We start from the raw sequence: 22,312 nt of genomic DNA, 5'->3' as shown, positions 1-22,312 counted from the left end.
ATCCTTCTCACGCATACATAAGACACGTTTTTTAAGCACATGGCGCCAGATCGTGACTCTGTTTCTTTATGCTTGTGTGTTGTTCTGTTTCAGCAGTCAAAACCAATCGAGCTGGACTCCCTCAAATAGCCATCAAGATGAAGGTGAGCCTGTGATCCTCTGCAGTTCTGAAAGGCGACGCCTCCCTACATGAAACCCAACAAACATCTGAAACAAAATGTTGAAATTATAAGAATCACACTTGTTTATATTTGTTTCATACAGTAACTGATCATGGATTATATTGAGTTTAAGAACTGTATGAGTGCTGTTATTTATTTTAGTATTCATAGATATGTTTATGCATGCTTAGATGTGCAGACAACAATATGTTGCATCAATGTGTCTATTCACATTAATAATATCTGCTCTGTTTACAGGTAGCAGACGAACCTGCCTACCTGACCGTGGGGACGGATGTAAGCGCAAAGTACCGTGGTGCCTTTTGTGAGGCAAAAATTAAGACTGTTAAACGTATGGTGAAAGTTAAGGTAAGTTGAATCTGTCTTATATAAATCTATGTATTCATCTTTTCATACCACTTTTATTTAAATAGTGCTCTCAATACACAATTGTTTCAATGCAGCTTTTCATTAAAACAAAAATGTTAGTTTTAAAAAATATTATCTTGTCATAAAGGTGCAATTTACTTATGACATTTTGCGATATAAAAAGTTGTAACCTACTATATAGTATATAAAATATTGTTTTAAACTTGTTTTTTTTTTAATGAGCTAGATAAATTGTTTAAATTTCTGAAAACAGTTATTGTTTAGTCAATTTCATGCAAATGCAGACCAATATGTGGTTGTTTTTCCTGGGAACAATAAAGAATATTTGCTAAATGTTATCATGCATTAATAATATTGAGCAATTCCATGCAAATGTCAACTTGCATTAAAAAAAGTAAGTTTTCCCCAAAATATGGAAACCGATTTATGTAGGCTTGTATTTTACAGTACTTTAGAAATACTCAACTCTGTTAATGTTTTCAAACAATTGTATATGATTTAGAAGTCACACAAGTGGCAACTTCACATCCGTCACATTCATAACAGAGAGGTGTCATCCATAATGACACTTTTTTTTTCTCATAAATGCAAAAATATAATATAAAATAAAGTCAATCATTTTTGTTCTGTAAAGAGATATATTTTATCCTCATGGTTAGTATTATTTCTTTTGGGTTGTGCAGTTTAATTCACAGAATTTCTGCATGCAAAATATGTTGTATACTGCAAACTCGCATACTTTTTGGTCGCATACATAACGCATGTTTATTTTGCCTCATTTAAAGTACAAAACATGTCTACAGGTTGATATTTTTCTGGTCCCTTAACTCTGTGGTCATATAAACAGATGTTTCAATAAAATGTTAACATATACTTTCTATGTTAATTTATGTTTTGAGTTTTTACTGCAAATGTCACATCCATAACACTATAATTGCTCTTTTATATACTGTATAGCGAATCACAACTGCTTTATTTTGTATTGCACAATGTAAGTATTGTTATTATCATCACTGTTTGCAGTTTTGTGCACTATTTACTGAATAGTTGGATGTTTTATATGCAGAATCACTGGATGGTGATTTTAGTTGACATTTTCAGAATATATAAGCAACCGAGCAGTTTACTAAATGGTATATACTGTGTACATGACTGTAGTATGCAAATAAAGTCATACTTCCTTATTTTTAAAACTTTACATTTGTTCCTGACTTATAGTAACAGAATTAACATGTTGTGATAATGCATTTTGTTTGTTAAACTTTATTAATCCTAAAGGGAAATTTACGTGTCACAACAGAGCTCTCCATACTGAAGTTAGATAAAATAAATTACATGTGCAAAAAGGCAGTAATATTGATAAAATTACATTCATACTGCACACCTTGCTTTCAAACAATGAGTAGACACTAGTCCATATCTAATGCTATTACAATTCAGCAAAATTCATTCAGTATGACTTTGGTTATACAATCTGATGTAAACCTAATGCGTAGCTTTGAAACTTACACTTTTAAATCTTTGACCCCATTTAATAGTTGTTGACCTGCTTTGTCATCAGTCTGTCATTTTTCCTGTATAAGTTAAGAAAGTAAAAAGATTTGAAAGAGTCTGTAAGTTCAGAGGGCACATGTGGCTTGCATCTTATCTATCAAGTCGGTGTCAGGTGACTGGAGAGGTAAACAAACTTTTACAAGTATCAGTGTCAATGCAAAAATGTATGTGGCTTTAAAAATGTTGCTTTTATGCAGAAGTGTTAAAGCACTCCAGCATGAGTAGCATATCTGGCCATAAAAAGCCAAACCACAAAGTGTCAATTCTGCTTTCAAACTTTAAAACATCAGTTGTGCAAAATGTCCATCTTTTTAGACTGTGATCAGTACGGAACATGTTATGTGCATAAACAGTAACCTTATGAATGGTTTAATTTAGATTAACACATTAAAAGTTGGTTGTTTTTGTGGAAGCAATGGGTGGGGAAGGCACTGTGGCTCATTGGGTAGCGTTTTTGCCTCCCAGCAAAAAGGTTGCTGGTTCGAGTCCAAGCTGGGGAGTTTCCAATTCTGTGTGAAGTTTGCATGTTTTCCCCGTGTTGGCGTGGGTTTCCTCCAGATGCTCTGGTTTCCCCTACCGTCCAATGTCATGTGCTATAGCTCAATTGAATAAACTACATTGGCTGTAGTGTGTGTCAATCAGTGTTTCATGGGTGTTTCCCAGTACTGGGTTGCGGCTAGAAGGGCTTGCGCTGCTTAAAGCATATGCTTGAATAGTTGGCGGTTCATTCCGCTGTGGCAACCTCTGAAAGCCGAATGAAACGGATGAATGAAAAAGCAACAATGTATTGTTTTGTGACTTTTAACCAACTACAACATGACAGTGTTGAGCAGCTGAAAAGCACATGCATAAAGTTTGTCTTGCACAGTCTTAAGTATGATGGCAAGTAGATTTCAAGTATCTTCTATAGACTATGTACGCAGGCTCTCAGTTAAGAAGCTTGCTCGAGAGAGATCAAGGAGAACGTGCCGTCTGTTGCACAACCAGATTACTTCACCTTCACTGAGTTGTACTGCTACTGTCTCTCCATCCACACTGTTCTCACTATCATGCTCTTTTCTATATCTTTGTAATGTTTTTGTTTGCAGGTTGTGCTCAAAGGAGACAGCACCTCACAAGTTGTCCAAGATGACCAAGTCAAAGGACCCCTAAGGGTAAGGAGACTATTTTTGTTGAAGTTCGACTCTGTAGTGCATTTAAATAACATTACATATAAAGCATTCGGTTAATTCTTGCTAATGTAACATTTTGTAAATGACAAATATTTATTCACCAAAGCCATTTTTTCTTTCATTTGGCATTAAACTGGTTAGAGTTGACATAAAATAAATTATTATGTGTAGTTATGATGGTATTAACTTATAAAAGCATTTAGCACTTTCTACATTCTATAAATCCGATGTGTATGTTTTTTTTTTCCTTTTATAAACAATTACAATTTTTATGCATGATATGAAAGGTGAGGTTGTGCAAACATAATTATTTTTCTCATCTGTGGTCTTAGGTTGGCTCAACAGTAGAAGTAAAGAGCCCAGAGGGTGGGCTTAGTGAAGCTGTCATCAGCAAACTCACAGATGCCAGCTGGTACACTGTAGGTACGTACAGGCAGGACTGGACCAATCTCACTGGAGTTGATCTTCCAAGACCATCATTATGCCCTATATGAATTGAATGAATGGTAGTAAGCTAAACTTGCCATTTGCATTCTCATTGCAGTTTTTGATGACGGAGATGAGAAAACCCTTAGAAGAACTTCACTTTGTCTTAAAGGCGAAAGACATTTTGCAGAGAGTGAGGTAAATGAGAACATAAATACATTTACTGTGAGGTGTTGTGCCCGGATCATGTGTCTTGTGGTTAGCTCTTTTTTTTTTTCCCCTCTTTCTTTTTCATAATTCTGCCTGTTTTGCTTTATTACAGACTTTGGACCAGCTGCCCTTGACTAACCCAGAGCACTTTGGTACACCAGTCATTGGAAAAAAGACGAATCGAGGTAGAAGGTCCTCTCAGGCAGTGTGAGTATTTTTAGTCTTTTTCTTTGTTGCCTCTTGCACTAAATGGTTCAAACTTGTTTTTAAGTTTTCCACATCTTTTGTATCCTTTTTCAAATCCAAATGTTTTTGTCATAGGGATGCAACGATTGTAGATTTTGGTTGTAGGGTTATAGTCTGTGGAACGGTTTCACGGTTATCATGAATATTATGCTTTCATTATTTTCAAAACAATACAATAATTGATCAAATCAAGTGAAAACCCCTTATATTTTAAAATGTTATTTATTGCTGCTCAGTAACCAGTTAATACGGCACAAAATATTATTAAAAGCAAACAGTAGTTCATAGTATACAGTGACAAAACAATAAATGAATAAGAATAAATTACATCAATCATGTCTAATTTGGCATTCTTTCATCTACGTGCACCTGGAAAGTGCAAGCCATGCACCTTCTTTGCAAATAACAAACTTGCACACACAAAAGACGCGATATGTGAACGGCTTAGTTAATAGCCTTAGCCATAGTTAATCTAGTATGGATGGTTATTAGTCTCGGTAGACAAGCTCGGAACTTTAAACTAGTGCAACATTGGCATAACTTCTAGTTGCTGTAGTACAATAAATTCCAATCAATGAACCATTACAAAATATAACCTAGGTTAATAGTTAAATTGGTTTATCGTTGCATCCCTACTGTCTATGTACCATAAAGACTTTTATATGTAAGTGTAAAGTATTTGTCCAGTGACATGATTCACAATGAGCTACTTGTAGTACACTTCACAATCACGTTGTTGTTGTTTCTGCATTCATTACACTTGCGTCCTAATAGCAAAATGACTATTATACTTGGAATTCAGGAAAGCACAGTATTCTGAGTCAGTATTTAAACTGCTGATTCTCAGTTGTATTTAAAGTTGATATTAACATTATTTCGGCTGTTTCTATTTTATTTATTATACTATGTGCCCAAATACAGTTTAGCTTCTCTGATCTGTGTTTTTGATGTGAAAGAGAGCCTGTTTTAAATGTTGGTTCTCTCTGTTGCAATGCAGTGCGGAAGATGAGAAGGAGTCCTCATCAAGTGAAGATGACGATGATGATAAGAGAAGGCTTAATGATGATCTTTTGGGGAAAGTTGCCTGTGTTCAGAGTGAACCTGATGATTCATGGCTCTGCGTCCTGGTGAGTCTTTAATTCATTTACATCTTTTTTTAAACTTGTTTTTTTTTAAGCAAGATTTTTAGAATTTCTTTAAAATAGGGATTTTTGTCGCTGTCTTTCTGTTTAAAACCTTTTTCCTGTTGTTTTTCCCTGGGAGCAAAAAATAGGAATATTTTTGAATTCATAACTCCACTTTTTATCGCGCGTAGTTGTAAAGCCAACAACTTAACAGAAACATTGTGTTTCCTCTAGGACTTTTTTACAGCTGTGGCGGCAGGCCTTTTTTTACATACATCCACAAACTACGCATGGCGTTATTTCAATGACAAATGTCGTGAGCGCAGTATTACAAGTCAAGATCCCATTCACGTAATATGATCATGCAAATCTGTTTGCCTGCGTGCCGATTTCCTCTGTTCATGCACAAAACTTTTTGCACACCCTTAAATATACGCTGTTCAGGTGCATTTTGTTGTGCGCTCTCAAATAATCGTTGCTGAAGTGAAATGTAGGGCGTTTTTGTAACGAGTAGGTCTCCAACATTTATTAGATTGGCTTGGACCTACAGAGCGGCATTAATGCTTCCTGATGTAAAGTGAACGGCTATAAACTCCAGCAAGATAAAGTCATAATATGCAGAGCCTTAGCCCTTTATCTATAAAGTATCTTTTAAAAAACTGTTCATATTAACTGAAAGCTACGTTGTGTTTGCTGGCCTCGTGCATCACGCACCTGTCAGTCAGTCAGTCAGCATGTCATCTGTAAGGGTTAAACAAATAGCGCACAGCACTACTACGGTTACAGAAAAGTTTGCGCTTTTATAATTCACTTACCTTTTAATACGTTTTGATGCGATTATAACCCACTATTAAAAAAAACACGACTGAAGAGTTTGAATAAGATGCTGTAATGTAGCTGTGGCAGGATGAATTTTGGTGTGGCGCCCCGCCACGGAAGAATGTATGTAGCGGCAACTATGGTATCCATTGCTTGTGAGAGGAATTTTCTGTGCTCAAGTGATTGCTTTAATAAGAATAGACTGGAATTTTTGAATGTATGTTGGTTTGGATCTGAGGTGCCATGGTGGCTCAGTACCTAGCACTGTTGCAGCACAGCGAGCGGATCGCTGGTTTGAGTCTTGGCTAAGCCAGTTGGCATTTCTGTGTGGCGTTTGCATGTTTTCCCTGTGTTTGCTTAGGTTTCCTCCGGGTGTTCTGATTTCCCCCACAGTCCAAAGACATGCGTTATCGATAAATTGGCTGTAGTGTATGCTAGAGTCTGTGGGTGTTTTCCAGTACTGGGTTGCAGCTGGAAGGGCATGCGCTGTGTAAAATATAGGCTGGACAAGTTGGTGATTTCATTCCGCTGTGGCGACCCCTGATAAATAATAGGGACTAAGGTTTGGAACAACACATATTTTTAAATAATATAAATAGAACCAGTCTGGAGATGTTGAACTGCTGCTGTTGAAAATTGCTGATTGTAATTTATTTTGGTGGGTAAATTACACTTAAACCTGTTATTCGTGATTATAGTGAATGATAAAAGTAATGCTCTAGTTTTAATGTTGTAACTGCATAGCGACTGCATTGGAATCAAATGGTGTAGATCAGGGGTCTCTAACTCAATTTACCTGGGGGCCGCAGGAGGCAAAGTCTGGGTGAGGCTGGGCCGCATAAGGGATTTCACAAAAAAAAGTCCTCAAATGTCATTATTAACAGTTTTAATTATTTCTTCTGAACATGAAGTGTCCTGGACATTAATAGAACATTGAGTGAAGTTATGAACAGTTCTTCTGAACATGGCATCTTTTGCCTACTCCTTGCTGCCAGAAACTTGACAGCGCTTCTTCTCACAAATCTGAACCACATTTGGCTTTAGAGCGGAAGCAGTTGAGATCCTCAGTATGGCTTGAAGATGATCATCATTAAGTCTAGACCTGTACTTTGACTTATTGAAGTCCTAGGGAAAAAAGTGGGGGAACTCACTCAAAACTTCCATTCCCTCACCTAAAAAAAAAAGGCGTATATATATATATATATATATATATATAAATAAAACACCCCCACTCCAGTCACATCAGTCTGTATCTACCTATAATATCAATATATATAAGATGCAGGGCAGGCATGTGCACACATAGGGCTCAACCTGTACAGAGCACATGCCCTTTTTAGTCTTGCATAGAAAGTGCCCTTCCAAAATGATCAAAAGTGCCCCCGCGACGCGACACACCCTCGGTCCCGCCCTTCAGTAGGCGCGCGATAACACCGCTCTTGAGTACGCGCGCGACAACACAGCTGATCAGAACGCGCGCGACAACGCGCACTGAGTGACAAGCGCGCTGTGTACGGATAGCGGGGAGCGCTCCGCTGATTCTGTCAGAGTACAGCGGTCGGCGCGGGCCACAAAATATTGCACTGAGGGCCGCAAATGGCCCGCGGGCCGTGAGTTTGAGACCCCTGGTGTAGATGAAAAAGATGTTTATTATAAGTTACATATAAGTCAAAAGAATATAAGTGTACTGTACTCACAGTGTGACAGAATACTGTTTTCGAAACCTCCAACACCCCAGCAGTGCAGCAGGCAGGATTGTAAATGTGTCACACTCATAGAGGTCATGCTGCTCATGTGTACCTCTTAACACAACGATGGCAGCTGTGAGAGGAACAGTTTCAGAAACATCTGTCAAACCGCTTTCTCCAAGAAGTGCCACCACTGTGTGCCACATTTTTACTTTTTTGTCTTTCTATTTGCCTTAAACAGGAAGACTAAGGAAGGGCACTAAAATGTAGTTGGCTTGTGTTGAACAGCACGTATATAAGAGGAATAAACAAAATCTCTAACTTCATTTTAAATGTGCAAAAAGACAATTTTTCCACTCAACTTTTAAAATCAAAAAGCAGAGGTCCACACATTGCCTTTCATCAGGTTCAAATTAGAGTGTGTTTGCTCGATTCAGCATCAGAGTTTCTGCGGGGTCTTAAATTCGCTGTTCTAGGTCTTAAATATTTTGCACAGGTCCTATTTTTTGATGTACATGTAACGCTACTTCTATTGCTCATTTAAATTCTTTTTTGTTGTTGCTTGTTTTTGTGATGTTGTAGTTCTTTATTTCACTAGTCCTAATGTTATTTGCAGTATTACAACTACAAATGATACCAACATCCAATCGCCAATCAGCTTTTTGTTATTGAACTCATTGCGCATGACGAATGTGACATCATCGATGTGTTTGCGGAGGTTCGCTTTGGGTGTGCGAGAATGATTTCGGCTAGCGGAGCGCACAATATTTTAAGATGTGCGGCGCCGTGGTTGATTTGAGTTGAATATGAATCACTTTGAAGATATTTTGTCTGAAACAGGTATGACTGTACAGACATCTTCATGATCCGTCCATGCGTGATCATAGGGAGAACCAGATGACCAACAATTCTTGGCTAGAAATTGCAACAGCTGTGGGAAAGGAGGAACTTTTTGTAAAAGTTTGGAAAAACCTGAGGCATAAGTTTGTTTAAACAAAATAAGAGGCCATGCAAAAGTAGAGACCCAGGTGGTTTTAATATTACAGAATGTTTTTCCACTATTCATAGGTTTTACACGCATGTATAGACTACAATTTTGAACTTAAAACAATTTACAAGTTACAAACAAAAATTAGGTAACTAATTATGTCTTTGATAACTGGAAAAGAATTTTTAAACCCATCGGTCTATAATATACCGATGCCCTGTTTTTCTAGGCTCTATTGGTGATGATGGTCAGGAATGTTGGACCATTATTGCCTTTTTAGCATATCAGTATAGGACAGAAACTAACCAGCCAGTAATGTGTGAATTGTGGAGTGGGCAAAAAAATAAATTAAAGTCTGTATTTTTAGTAAGTGTACTTTTTTTTTTTTTTTTTTTTTTTTTTGCTTTTATGCTTGCCATAATAAAAATATAATTGTAGAGCAACTCATGTTCTGTTGCTATTAATATTTAACTTTAATAGGTAGAATTGTCCGAGATATGATTTAAAGCAAAAGATGCATCAAAGTTTGATTTTAAAAAATCTTGAATGGTTATAAAAATCTTTATAATCATCATAATAATTAAGAAAAATTATTAAAAACAATTATTTAAAAAATTTTCAATGATATCAATGTTATGACGTAGTTCCGGAAACTTTCTACTTCTCTGTTTATCCGTCTGATTTTACTGTCTGTTTCTTTTGACCACCCCTGTCATTTAAAAGAATATCTCTATGGCGAACGCGTCAAGGATAAAAGCCTCGTTTGTTTTGTGTGGTGCGCGATGCGGTGTTAGGCGAAAGTACAAATCAGCTTTAAGCTTTTTTCTGTACTTCAATGGTGCATTTCACATGCCTTTTTGTACTGTTCAATCTGAATACATGTATTTTACGACTAATTTAGTGGTTTTGTATTTTCTTTTTATGTTTATGTGATTTTTTTGATAGTGACATGGGTCTTAAATTTAATACTTAAAGTCTTAAATTTGACAATGTAATATCTGCAGAAACCCTTAGCATGTAGTATGGAGTCAGCGGTTTATGAAAGAGCACTCTGATTGGTTGTTCTGCTGTATTTTGTAGCATTTTTCAAATATTTGCAAACAATGTAAACTTATTAGATCTGGGGTCACCAATGTTGGTCCTGGTGAGTCAGTGTCCAGCTTGCCTCAACACACCTGCCTGGAAGTTTCTACTATACCTTGAAAAGCCGCAGTCACACTGCACTTTTTGCCTCATAGACTTTTGGTGGGCCAATGTCCTGCAAGGTTTGGCTCCAAGTTGCCTCAACACACCTGCCTGGATGTTGCTAGCAAGCCTACTTAGAGCTTGATTAGCTTGCCCAGGTGTGTCCGATTGGGGTTGGATTTAAACTATGCAGGACATCGGCCCTCCAGGACTGTGATTGGGCACCCCTGCTCTAGTGTGACCATGGCATAAGACCTTGATTAGCTTGTTCAGGTGTGTTTGATTAGGGTTGTAGCTAAACTCTGCACGACACCAGCCCTCCAGAAACAAGTTTGGTGAAACCTGTATTAGATTGCCAGACATATTTGCATGAGCGAAGCCCTTCTTGGTGAGTGACAAGTACTGTAAAAATGGCACTATACGCTGTTAGTATTGTGGTTTGCATATGTGGATCACAGTTTTGGGTTTCTTTTTGTGTAATGAGGCAATAAACTACTGGCTCGCGCAGATACAGAATGTACAAATCGGCACGGTGTGTCTTTGGCTCAGTGCGTCACTGGATTAGATTTCACCCAATGACCAGCATTTGTACTTACAGCTCATTTCTAATAGCCAAGATAGCTGCTATAAGGCACAAAATTTGATAGTGCTGACAATGACAGAAATCATGCAAATACTTTAAATGCTACTGTTATTTACCCTCGCGAATGCAAATGCACGATTCATAAAAAATTAGAAAATAATTTAGAAAAGATTTTAGAAATTAGAAAAGAGTTTTCCAAATGTGCTTGAAACCGATAGGAAAAAAATACTAATTCAGGTGGGAATTTATGCATCAGACAATGATTTTTATTTATTTATTTTTTTTAATATATATATATTCATGATGAAATTATCAATTAAGACTTAAATCTTTAATTCTAGTATTTCGACACTGGTAAAGACTCGCTCGCTTCAATGTTCTCTTTTTCAGGTGATATCTCCAAGCTGCAATGATGACCTAACTGTCAAAAAGGACCAATGTTTAGTGAGATCATTTGCTGATTCCAAATTGTAAGTAGCAATGAAGAGTAGCTTTGACATTGACACACCAAAGTCTTTAACTATCTTGTGACTGTTTTGTTGGTAGACATTATTCCATGTTTAAAAGCTTTCCTTAAGTATTTTCAAGAACTTCAATGCAGATGTTTTACATTTTATGTGATTTGTTTTGTTATGAATTATATTTAATAATTTATTGTAACATTTACTTGTTGTTGTTGTTGTTTTCTCTCTGATGTATCTCTGTTTGTGTTCTGCAGTCACACCGTTGCACGCAAAGATGTTAAGGAAGTAAACATTGATACCCTGTCCAAACCTGAGTATTCCCTAAGAAAAGGTACAAGACCCAAGATTAGCTGCCCTCTGTTCACTTGAATGTTTCCAGGTCAAAGTTTCATCTCTTACTCGTTCTTTTTGTCCTTTTTTTGTTGCTTTTGCCAGGGTGTGAAGCAGCAAAGCTCTTTCTACAGAACAGACAAATCCCTGACAGGTGGAAAGTAGACTTGAGCGAGATCCTCGAATCTTCCAGCAGTGATGAAGACGATGAAGATGAAGATGGTGAAGGCAAAGAGGGTGAAGAAGAGGAGAAGGAGCCAGAACCAGAGGAAGTAAGACTCCAGCACTACTGTCATTTTCATTTCTTTGCCTTTTTTTCCCCATAGATGGGTTTTCTTTCAGAAGTTGTGGTGAGTTATGATGGTTTTGATGTATTACTACTTTATTTTTTTATCAGTAGTCGGTTAAGTTGGGAAAGTTGCACTCTTGTTTGATTAGTTTCTCCCCCATTTTATTATGGTATTTGAGACTTTGCTCTTGCTTGGATACTTGTTTCTTATTCTCCATTGATTGGCATGTAGTTTTGCAGGGATTTCTCTGATTAAAGGGTCTGCCAGAGCTAGGCACCAGGTGTGCCAAAGCAGTACTACGCCATTTGCTTCCAGTGGTGACTCCAAGAGCCCCAGTGTTGGTATTTATGTTGATTTGTGAAGACATTCCATCGGCCCTTTACATCTCGTGTTCTCGTACACCTTGATTAAGCCCACTGAATGGTCCCAGCATGTGGGAAAGCCCCCAGGCTCTGGACAACAATGTCTCATTCTTCCTGCTCTCTGAGTTTGGACAAATGGCCATTTGCTTGGTTTTTCCGACAAGTTCCCATGGCAACCGCACTCATTTCTTTTGGTTGTGAAAAGGCGGCGGGATTGGCTGAGGCCCAGTGGAGGTGTGCCAGTTCTGATGGTGGGCAGGGCTGATCTCATCTCAAAGACTCTTCTCTCCTCACTGGGGAACTTTGTGCACGTTGCACAATTATAAGGCCAGCATGTGAAAAGATAAGTAGAAACATTCGTTGGAAGCGTTGGGTTGTTTTTTGTTTTTTTTTTGTTTTTTTTTAAATGAATTTTGCATTTAGAAAGCCATCAGTTTAACTTTTAGTCTAGGGAAATGCTAAACTACATCTCTTTAAAATTAAAAAAATGTTTTGTAATCAGATGTCCTATTTTTTTGAAGTTGTAGTTTTAAAGGTTGTGCATTTTTAATAGGATGTTTATTAGTAAATCCTAATATTTCCTTTGTTGTAAATGAATGGGATCATTAAAAATGCTGCTGATTTGATGCTTGGTGCAGCAAAGCGCTTTTGCTGAGTTGTCTCTCCTGTGCTGTACAGAAATGCCTCACTTTAATGCTATAGGCAGAATTTAAGATGCAAGGTTTGAGGTAGTGTTTTGAAGATTTACTGCAAACAAACCTTTAGGCAAGAACTTCCTCATATTTTTTTATTTATTTATTATTTAATATTATTTTGAAGTTTGCTTAAGCGTTATAATCCTTGAATGTGCATTCTTGCTGGAAGACACTTGTACTAAAATGTCGTTGTTACCATCACAGCTATTTTTTTTGATGCTTTTACACTGCCACTAATATACTATGACGAGGGTAATTCCATTCAGAAACTAATGACTACTATGAGCCGGTTCTTGTTAATAATTCTTAAGCTGTTGTGAATCAGTAGGAGTGGTTGGTAAATTAGCCTGACTCACTTTCAGGCACGTTCATCTCTGACAACTGTTACGGTGTTGTGTTTGTGACTGGATATTGAGAGATGAAGGGATGCAATTACATGATTGGTTGTTCTGACAAATTTGTAATTAAATATACACAACAAAAACCTAAATTATGGTAATATATGACCAATTTGATCTTTTCATCTATCTGTCTATTCATCTATCTGTTTATCCATCCATCTAACACATTTTAAAATCATTCAAAAAGAATTGTCTATTACATCAATGAGAAGGTAATAAACGCAATGCTTTTTGAACATTCAAGAAGAGTTGCATTTATTGAATGTTCAAAAAGAATCACATTTATTACCGTCCAGTTAGTAAATAAATTGTTAAAGGGACAGTTCAGCCAAAAAAAGCATAATTCACTGTAAAAGATCCATGGTTTGTGAAAAAGTAAGGTATGTGATAATTCCACACCTCAGATTCTGATGTTGTACTTTTCTCTTATCCAGCCTGATGATGAGCCAGATCCAGAGGAAAGGGACCACTTTCTACAACAGCTTTACAAGTTCATGGAGGACAGAGGTAATACTTTCACCTCACCAGCTGAGATGAAACTATTTTCATTGGGCTGGCTGAATGATGTATATCATGGGTGGGATTAGGGCTGCACAATATGATATTAAAATGTGTGCATCCACAGTAGTCGCATCGCAAGATCTGCTATGTTGATTTGGGATTATTAAAATGTGTGCATCCGCAATAGTCGCATCACAAGATCTGCTATGTTGATTTGGGATTATAGTAGGCATGGGACGATAACCGTTTTCAAGGTATACCGTGGTTTGGAAAAGTCAAGGTTTAAAACCCTCAGAATTTTTTGTAATAACGTTCCTAGGGTATGAGTAAGATTTATTTTTTTATTTTTTACTTAATTTTTTTTTTTTTTAGGACAACAGTATCTCCATGTATCGCAGATATACAAAATATCGCAATTTCAGATTTTTCCAATATTGTGCAGCTCTAGGTGGGATGTCTTTTATAATCTGTGTGTGGCTTTCAAAAGCTTATTTATTTCTCAAATTTTTTTTTAGGACTATTTCATGACCAGTTATGCTTGGCAATATTTTAGTTTAACGCTTCTCTGCATCTTTGCTTTCCTTCCAGGGACACCAATTAACAAACCTCCAGTACTTGGCTACAAGGATCTCAACCTCTTCAAGCTCTTCCGATTGGTACATATTCACGGAGGCTGTGACAATGTGAGTGTTCGAAGCGTTCCCACCCTCTTGTTTATTGGACTCTGGCAAATGGGAAGTGGGATCTTGCCAAAAAATATGAAGCGAAAGTGGCCACTGATTAAATTTCTGAAGTTCAGCTGGACTAAGATGAAAAAAAAAAAGACTTGTTTATCAAATTAATGTTCTGTGACTGTTATTGAGTGTAATTACATTTTAAAGTTTGGAGTGGTGATAATTGTTAAAACGGTTGCGCTTGTCCAAGTGATGTCATGCTTCTCTAAGCTTTCTGATCTTTGGGTGTGGTAGACGTATATGCACAACACTACCAGCTCTTAAAAACCAGAATTAGTGCTTTTAGTCACCAAAAAGACTAAAATGAAAAGACTTGTTTGTTTATTTTTGTCTTTTTTTTCTTCTTTTTTTAGATTGAGAGTGGTTCTATTTGGAAACAGATCTACATGGATCTCGGCATTCCCGTGCTGAACTCTGCTGCCTCATACAATGTGAAAACTGCCTACAGAAAGTAAGTGCAAGCTCTCACAAATCCTGCTGTACAGGACTGTATTTGTTTGCTCAGCAGCTAGTGTTCTTTTTCTGTCGTAGACACAAACTGAAGACAATTTTACACTTTTAAAGGTGACTTTCGCTGCACTGTAGATCATTAAATGATGATTAAAAGAAAATTCTAGATTTTCTCTTTTATTAGTGCATCTGTTGCATGCTGTGGACTGTATTTTTGACCTTTCAGTGTAAACAACTGAACAAAAAGCCAGTTTACAGTAAATTAACTTTGCAGTGATTGCCTAGCAATTAATTATGCCGTACACCAAATATTTTTTTCAGTTTTAGTTTTAAATTTGGAAAAAATTACTTGTGTAAAGGCAAGACAATAGAAACTCTACAATCTTTACAAAAGAGAGGACTTCAGAAGGAGTTCAGGCTTGCCCCGATATGGATTTTCGGCCCGATATCAATAATCGGTAACTCTTTAGATTTGGAGTATGATAACCTATATATATATATATATATATATATATATATATATATATATAGGCCTATAAATAGTTTCAAATCTTATATTTTTTATAACAGGTGGGCATATATTAATATTTATCTAGATTAATCTCACTGTAATCTTTTTTTTTTTTTTTTTTTTTTTTTTGTCAGACAGCTCACCAGTCAGGTATACATCCACACTAAAATATCAAGGTGAAAGTCATCATAGCTTGCGTAGAATAGACCCAGCTCCCAACCCAACTTTGAGAATAGATTAACAGTGATATTTTATTTGCATTATTATTTGTGAACAACTGATTTTATTTTTTAAAACTTCATAAAGGTTTAAACTGATGTTATGAACTAAATAGCAAAAAAAAAGCAACGTAATTATATTTACGATTTCACATAAATTAACTTGTCTTTTCTTTTAGCAAATTAACATGCAACTTGTCTGTAGCAATAAACAAAGCCCTGCCTTCAAGCTCTTCTGATTGGCTCACTGCTCTAGAACTGAATGCGAATAGATAGTTTAATATCAGCTTTCACTCACTCAGTCAGTGCCTTCTCCCTTAAGATGACAGGCAGCAACAATGGCAAAAATGTAAAGGGCTGAAGATGGGAATGAAAACAACACTGCCAAATTTAGTTTTAGAAACCACCTAAAGTTACAAATACTGGCACATCAGATTAGCGATCATGGTAAATGTTAATACATTTACACTTTTGAAGAGGGGATAAGAGTTCCATTGGGTTAAAGTTCGCTATGAAAATGACTAAAGCATTCACTGTAAAGCCATTGTGAGAGTTGCAGGTAACGGCGTTTGCCACTTCTATATATTTTAAGCACTAGAGGTAGTGTTTAATCCATCATTTAATCGTCAGGATGCTGTCAGCTGTGCAAGTGGCAGCTATATGTAAAATGTAACCCCACGTACAGCATCGCCAAAGGGCTTGCATTCACTAATATTGCAGCTCATGAAAAGACTGGTATTGCTATTAAGATGACATATGCAAATGATAAGCTATATGTCAATGTTTGTGCAAATATTTTTTGTTTGTTAGTTAGTTTTGATTAGTGTTGATTAAATGCATTAAACCTGTTCATATAAAACTTGTAGTAACGGTGCTCATAGTTGGTGGGTGCGACAATTTTGGCTGGTGATCCTAAATTTTAATGTATGGAGTGCCAGTGCAACCAAGCAAAAGGGTTAACTTCGAGCCCTGACTTTAACTTTAACAATAACCTGCTTTTATTATCAAGTTCGAGATTAAAATGCAATCTTTCTCATTCTTTGACCTCAACCTTAGATACCTGTATGGATTCGAGGAGTATTGCCGCTCAGCTCAGATCCAGTTCAGGACGGTGCATCACAATGAGCCACGGCCAGACGTCCAGCCGGAAGTGCAGAGCATTAAGTCTGTGACAAAAGAGAGTGAAAACAATGATGAGATGATGCAGCAGGTTACAGCGGAGCCTGGAACCAGCGAGGACAAACCTGCGGCAGACGCTGATGAGTCAGATGCTGAGAGCGAAAAAGGACGCAAAGATGTCTGCTCGCCCAGGGTGAGTGTCAGCCCTCAGGATGAGGGATTTTTATGCTCTATGACCTGCCTGCTGTATAGCAATAGCACTTGCATTCAAAGTGTTTTTTTTTTTTTGTTGTTGTTTTTTTTGTGCCTGAATTATTTGGAGGAAATGCACATGATGATACTGGAGAATGGTTTCGCTTTTATGACCTGATGTCATGTGATGATACTCTTCTCTTGGCTGTCTGATCTACCTCTTGAGTTTTAATTGCTTTTTAAGGGGATGTCTGTCATTTGGGGGGATTTTTTTTTTATTTGAAAACATTCTGCTTTCTTATGTGGAACACAATAGGAGAAATTAATCATTTGCTTAAGCTGCTTGGTTTATACAGTGCTAGTGAAGTGGCCACTACTTTTAAAAAAGAAATTTAAAAAAGTTTCCTTAGAGCAATGGTCTCAAACTCAATTTCTAGAGGGCCGCAGCTCTGCATAGTTTAGCTCCAACCTCCTGCAACTCACACCTGCTTAATAGTCTCTCGTAGTCTTGGATACCTTGATTAGTTGAATCAGCTGTGTTTGATTAGGGTTGGAGCAAAACTGTGCAGAGCTGCGGTCCTTCAGGAATTGAGTTTGAATCCTATGCCTTAGAGTAAGTTTGGGTTGTCATGATACTGGAATTCGGTACCAATTAATACTGCAGTATTAAAAACGTCCATTTTTCCCACTAACATTTGAGCGCTGTTGAGCGTTCTTAAAGTCACGTCGATCAGCTGGTTTGTCTATAAGCTGATGAAAAGCTGGTCTGCTGATGAGTTGCAGTCTTAAAATGCTCCAGTATCTCTGTATCTGTGGTTACACTCAGTAAACAGCGGTGAGTTTGCTGAACTGATGATCTTCAGGGCCAATTGCAGTCATTTCTGTTGAGAGAAGTTTGAGAGAGATTCAGAACATGCTCAAATGTTAGCGGGAAATAGCTGCGTTCCACATTGCATACTTGTGCACTATTCTACGCCAATTTGTAGTTTAAATAGTATAAGTAGTGCGTTCACACTAAAAACTCTATAAATAATGAGTGAACTTTATTTTGCCAGTTGAATAAGTGCATCACCCGGGTAATTAAAGTGTGGACTGTTGAACACACGGGCCGCTGCTTTGCTCAATGTAGCGGAAGGGCCAGAGCTTTCGGGCACTCATGTTGGATTACTTTTATTTATTTTGGATTGTAAAAGCAAAATTCTCCTACGAGAGTGACATATACGCCTCCCGATGGTGAATGCTTTAAAACTCATGGCAGGTATTATTTGGTAGTTTGGTTATTTATTTCACTAATTTGGCGACTGTCAAACCTCATCAGGGAAACGGTTTGAATTTCCGCTTGGTAAAAAAAGCATTAGTGTTCCATTTGGTATGACACTACATTCAAATACTAACCTGTAGAGTGTGAAAGTGCACAAGTACATGTATAGTGTGCCATTCGAGACGCAGCTGATGTTTTAAAAGTTTTAGTATCGACTGATACCGATTTCCAGCATGGTGATAACTTAAGAGTAAGTTATCAGTAGGTCAACATAGTGCACATTTTGCGCATGCAGACAACTGGAGATTTATGCAAATTTATGCAAATTATTTATGTAAATTTATATTTATTAAGTTTTTAAATAGATTTTAGTAATATCATTGACTAATATGGAAATGTTCATACGATTTATTTACAATACAATTTGTAAAGTAATATATTCTGTCTTTTAGAAGATATTATGAGACTTGTTTTGTTGACCAAATAAATAGGTCTAATTAAATTTGTAATGTAAACATTAAATAAAAGTTAAAAACATAAGATATTTCATATTTAGGTTTTTAGTTGCAATATTATGCATAAATCAGATTTTTTTTTTTTTTTTCTAAACATTTCTGGTCAAAAATAGAAAAGAAGTCAGCAGATTCTGTTTGACCCTAGTAATCAGCAACCTTTTAAAGGACTCAGAAGATTGCGACTATAAAATAAAGCACATTACTAGAAATCACTTTATTTTAGTGAACCGCACACATTCGTTACAGAACATGTAACATGAATTTGAATATGGGTTTGCAATATTTCACGAATTTCTTTCCAATCAATTTTTTCTTTGTTAAACTTCTTGATTGTATGCCTGACTCCTCAGGGTCGGCGGCGGTGTTTGACGACCCCTGTGAAAGTAGAGATGGAGCCCTTAAAGCAGGAGAAAATAAAAGAGGAGAAAAAAAAGGAGGATACACAAAGTGTTGGAGAAAATAGCGGAGAGGAACCAAAGGAGAAATCTGATGGGGAGATCCCTGGGAAACGTCGAAGCCGCCGTCATGAAGAATCTGATAAGGATTCTGAGGAGGATGATGATGACAATGATGATGAAGAGCAGGACGACGATGATGAAGATGATGAGGAGGAGGAGGAGGACGACGACGACGAGGAAGAGGATTATTTTGAAAGATCCAGACTCAGGGAACGGTATGTCAGCAAGCATAGTCTGTGCTTTACCATAGAAATATTTCAATGTTCTAATTGATGACACAAGACCTGAAATGCTGTACCGAATGTCATTTAAGCTCTGAATGACTCTCTTGAGGAGCATTTGAATTGAAAACTGTCATGCGTGTGATAAGGCTTGAAACTTGGGAATTGAACCTGTTCCAGCAGAGTCAAAAATGATGATACCAGAGAATGGTTTCGCTTGCATGACTGATTTCATGTGATGTCACGCTTCTCTTGGCTGTCTGATTAATCTCTGCATTTAAACTGAAAAAAAAATTGAATGAACCCCATTTCTACAGAGCCAAAGCTTCTTAGAATTTTCTTTTTAGCATTCATAAATTCTTATACAAGTGTAAATATTAGTGGTTTGAACCAACAGTAGTTTCATGGTTTGATTATGATTCAATGTGTTCGATATCATGATTAAACTTCATGTATCACTTTTGTCATTTAATACAGTCAGTCAGATATGAACTAAACCTTTAAGGGTACTTTCACACCTAGACGTTTGTTTCGGAACTTGATGCATTTACCCCTTTAGCTTAGTTCATTTGGCATGTGTGAATTCAGCAATCGCACTCTGATCTGCACCAAAACATTCGTTTTGAGACGGCCTGAATGAGGTGGTCTCGGCTCGATTGTGGATCGAATGAACTCTAGAGTGGATCGATTGTAGTGAAAAAATAACACCCAACAAACCAGGCTATATACTGTATTATGGATATGTAATATATATATGGCTATGAGAATGAGTAGGGTGGGATGTCATATCGGTAAATGTGAGTTTAATGTCAAATACGAAAGTGAAACCATGCTGAAATATTAACACGATATTGTTAATATTGACAATTGACTGACTGCAGTTACCATCTGATATTTTTTCCATAATTTAATCTTACAATATTTTGTATTAGACAAATTATTTTGGTCATTTCTGCATTGACACCTTGATAGAATGATCAACATTGATCTGCTTCATGATCTGTCTGCATTCCTGGTTCATCTGTTATTTCTCTCCATAATTTAAGTCTATAATGCATAATTCTAGCCAATGTTTTTTTTTAAAGCTCATAATTAATAATTAAAAAAGTTATTAAATGTCTTAATCTTATTTTAAAATAACTAATTAAATGTTTCAAAAACTGACGGGCAATAGATTGATTAGAAAGTCTAATTTTTATTTGGTGACGGTGTCTGTGGGTGTCACAATTCAAAATCAGTGCACTTTTTCGCTTATGTTTTAAGGTCGCTATTTTAAATTGTGATGATGAGCATTATGACAGCTGAGCGGAATCCGTGGGACCCTAAAAAACCTTAAACTATGACCAATGTGAGAAGAGTTTACTCACACTTGACATATTTTAACTATTTTGGTCTGTTCAGACACTTTGAACCACACCAAGAACAAAAAGTAACATTGTAACCATTTGAATCCCTGTTTCAGAACAAAACAGGTGTGAATGCACTGTTATTTGACCTGCTCAGAGAAGACATGCTTCTTGAATGTATCAAACATTTTTACTCGCACAACCACATGTCTCGCCTCCCTTGTTTTAGTATGCTAATTACATGCGTCTCTAGGCATGGGTAGGCCCACACGGAATCTGCGCACGTAGAATTCCGCAGATTTTTAGCCCTTTATTAATTATTTTTATTTACTTGAGTAAATGTGTAAATCTGAATTTATACAGTTTTTTTAAGTAATTTATTACTTTTTATTTAATATATTAAGGTGTAAGTTCTGATACTCCGCTGGATACTCCCAACATAATTCCGCAGAAATCTACAGATTTTTACCAAAATTCTCCGCAGAAATGGCAAAAAACGTCCGCAGATTCCGTCTGGCCCTGGGCAAGGGCTGATAAAAGATTCTGATGGTATGATAACCTTGGATAAAAATATCACTGTATTCTAATTACTGCTCTAAAATATGTTTTTTAAATGTCTGGGTAAAAAACTAAAACTTTTTTTTTTTTCCCCTTTGAACACAATCTATTGTATTTAGAGAAACATTTAAAATAATTAAGAAGAGTAAACATGTCAGGCTAAATTAATTATTGACTTCTGCCGTCTTTGTTTCAGAATTGGATTATTTTTAAAATTTTAAACAGCATATTTAGATATCTTTTCTGTCGGAGATATTGTTGTCCTAAAAAAAAAAAAATTGTACACATACCTTAGGAACGGTATTGCAGAATATTTTGACTGTTTTAAACCCTTGACTTTTCCTAACTGCGGTATACCTTGAAAACTGTTGTAGTCCCATGCCTATGTGTCTCACCTCTCTCACAATATTATACAATAATACTATGATATCCTCATAATATATATATATATTTTTTGTGATTTTTAAAAAAAAAATCTTAATTTTCCCTGGTATATTATAGAAATGTTCATGGCATTTAATATGCAAACCATGAAGAGTAATCAAAAAAGAAAATACCATTCATATAATTTAGCAAAGTCTTAATGATTTTAATAATCTGTCTGGATAAAGAACAAAATCATTTGCGTTTATTTCACAGAGACGAGAGAGAGGAGGGTGATGGCTGTGAAGACTCTGAGCATTCTCTGGCTGGTACTAAAGTCAGGGTCAAATACGGCAAGGGGAAGACGCAGAAGATCTATGAAGCCAACATCAAGAACACTGAGACTGATGATGGAGAGGTTCTTTACTTGGTGCATTACTATGGCTGGAATGTGAGGTGAGGAGTTGATGTGCGACTGCATTTGATGTGTAATTTTTATTTCAATGGACTGTAATAAACGATTAGATTAGATTCAACTTTACACATGTACAATTACAAGGCAATGAAAAGCAGTTTAGGTCTAACTTTGAGTGCAATAGCAGCAAGTGCAGGATACAGGTATAAGTCATACAGTGACAATTGTAGAAAAAACTATGGGTGATATTTACAGATGGATGTACTATGAACATTATATACATGTTGTATTAACTAGTATCAGAGATTTACAGTAGATGAACATGTCTATAGGTTGCTAATAATAATCAGAAGTATGCAGAT

At 36.5% G+C, this 22,312-nt stretch overlaps 1 protein-coding gene and 2 non-coding genes across 7 annotated transcripts in view; all 3 read left to right on the top strand.

Annotated features, from left to right (window-relative positions):
* Positions 1-22,312, top strand: part of arid4a (AT-rich interaction domain 4A) — a 43,597-nt gene that overhangs the window by 3,970 nt on the left and 17,315 nt on the right. For 3 of the 5 annotated variants that reach the window (XM_087288640.1, XM_087288637.1, XM_087288638.1), the window contains exons 2-17: positions 94-143; positions 420-530; positions 3,194-3,259; positions 3,610-3,700; positions 3,822-3,901; positions 4,026-4,120; positions 5,157-5,286; positions 10,937-11,016; positions 11,265-11,341; positions 11,446-11,612; positions 13,523-13,595; positions 14,178-14,272; positions 14,677-14,774; positions 16,559-16,814; positions 18,940-19,262; positions 21,812-21,991. In XM_087288640.1, coding sequence (XP_087144766.1) covers positions 138-143; positions 420-530; positions 3,194-3,259; positions 3,610-3,700; positions 3,822-3,901; positions 4,026-4,120; positions 5,157-5,286; positions 10,937-11,016; positions 11,265-11,341; positions 11,446-11,612; positions 13,523-13,595; positions 14,178-14,272; positions 14,677-14,774; positions 16,559-16,814; positions 18,940-19,262; positions 21,812-21,991 — 1,928 coding nt within the window. In that variant the 5' untranslated portion in view covers positions 94-137. 5 annotated transcript variants of the gene reach the window in all.
* On the top strand, positions 16,948-17,030 carry LOC137488202 (small nucleolar RNA SNORD53/SNORD92). The gene has a single exon (XR_015514048.1). It is a non-coding gene; the product is annotated as a small nucleolar RNA SNORD53/SNORD92 (small nucleolar RNA).
* LOC137488201 (small nucleolar RNA SNORD53/SNORD92) lies at positions 19,455-19,536 on the top strand. The gene has a single exon (XR_015514047.1). It is a non-coding gene; the product is annotated as a small nucleolar RNA SNORD53/SNORD92 (small nucleolar RNA).

The sequence above is a fragment of the Danio rerio genome, chromosome 17 (assembly GCF_052040795.2).
Source record: "Danio rerio strain M-AB ecotype USA chromosome 17, GRCz13ab, whole genome shotgun sequence".
Taxonomy (NCBI): Eukaryota; Metazoa; Chordata; class Actinopteri; order Cypriniformes; family Danionidae; genus Danio; species Danio rerio.
Note: the sequence above shows the minus strand (reverse complement) of the source record. Positions and strands in the feature narration are given on the sequence as shown.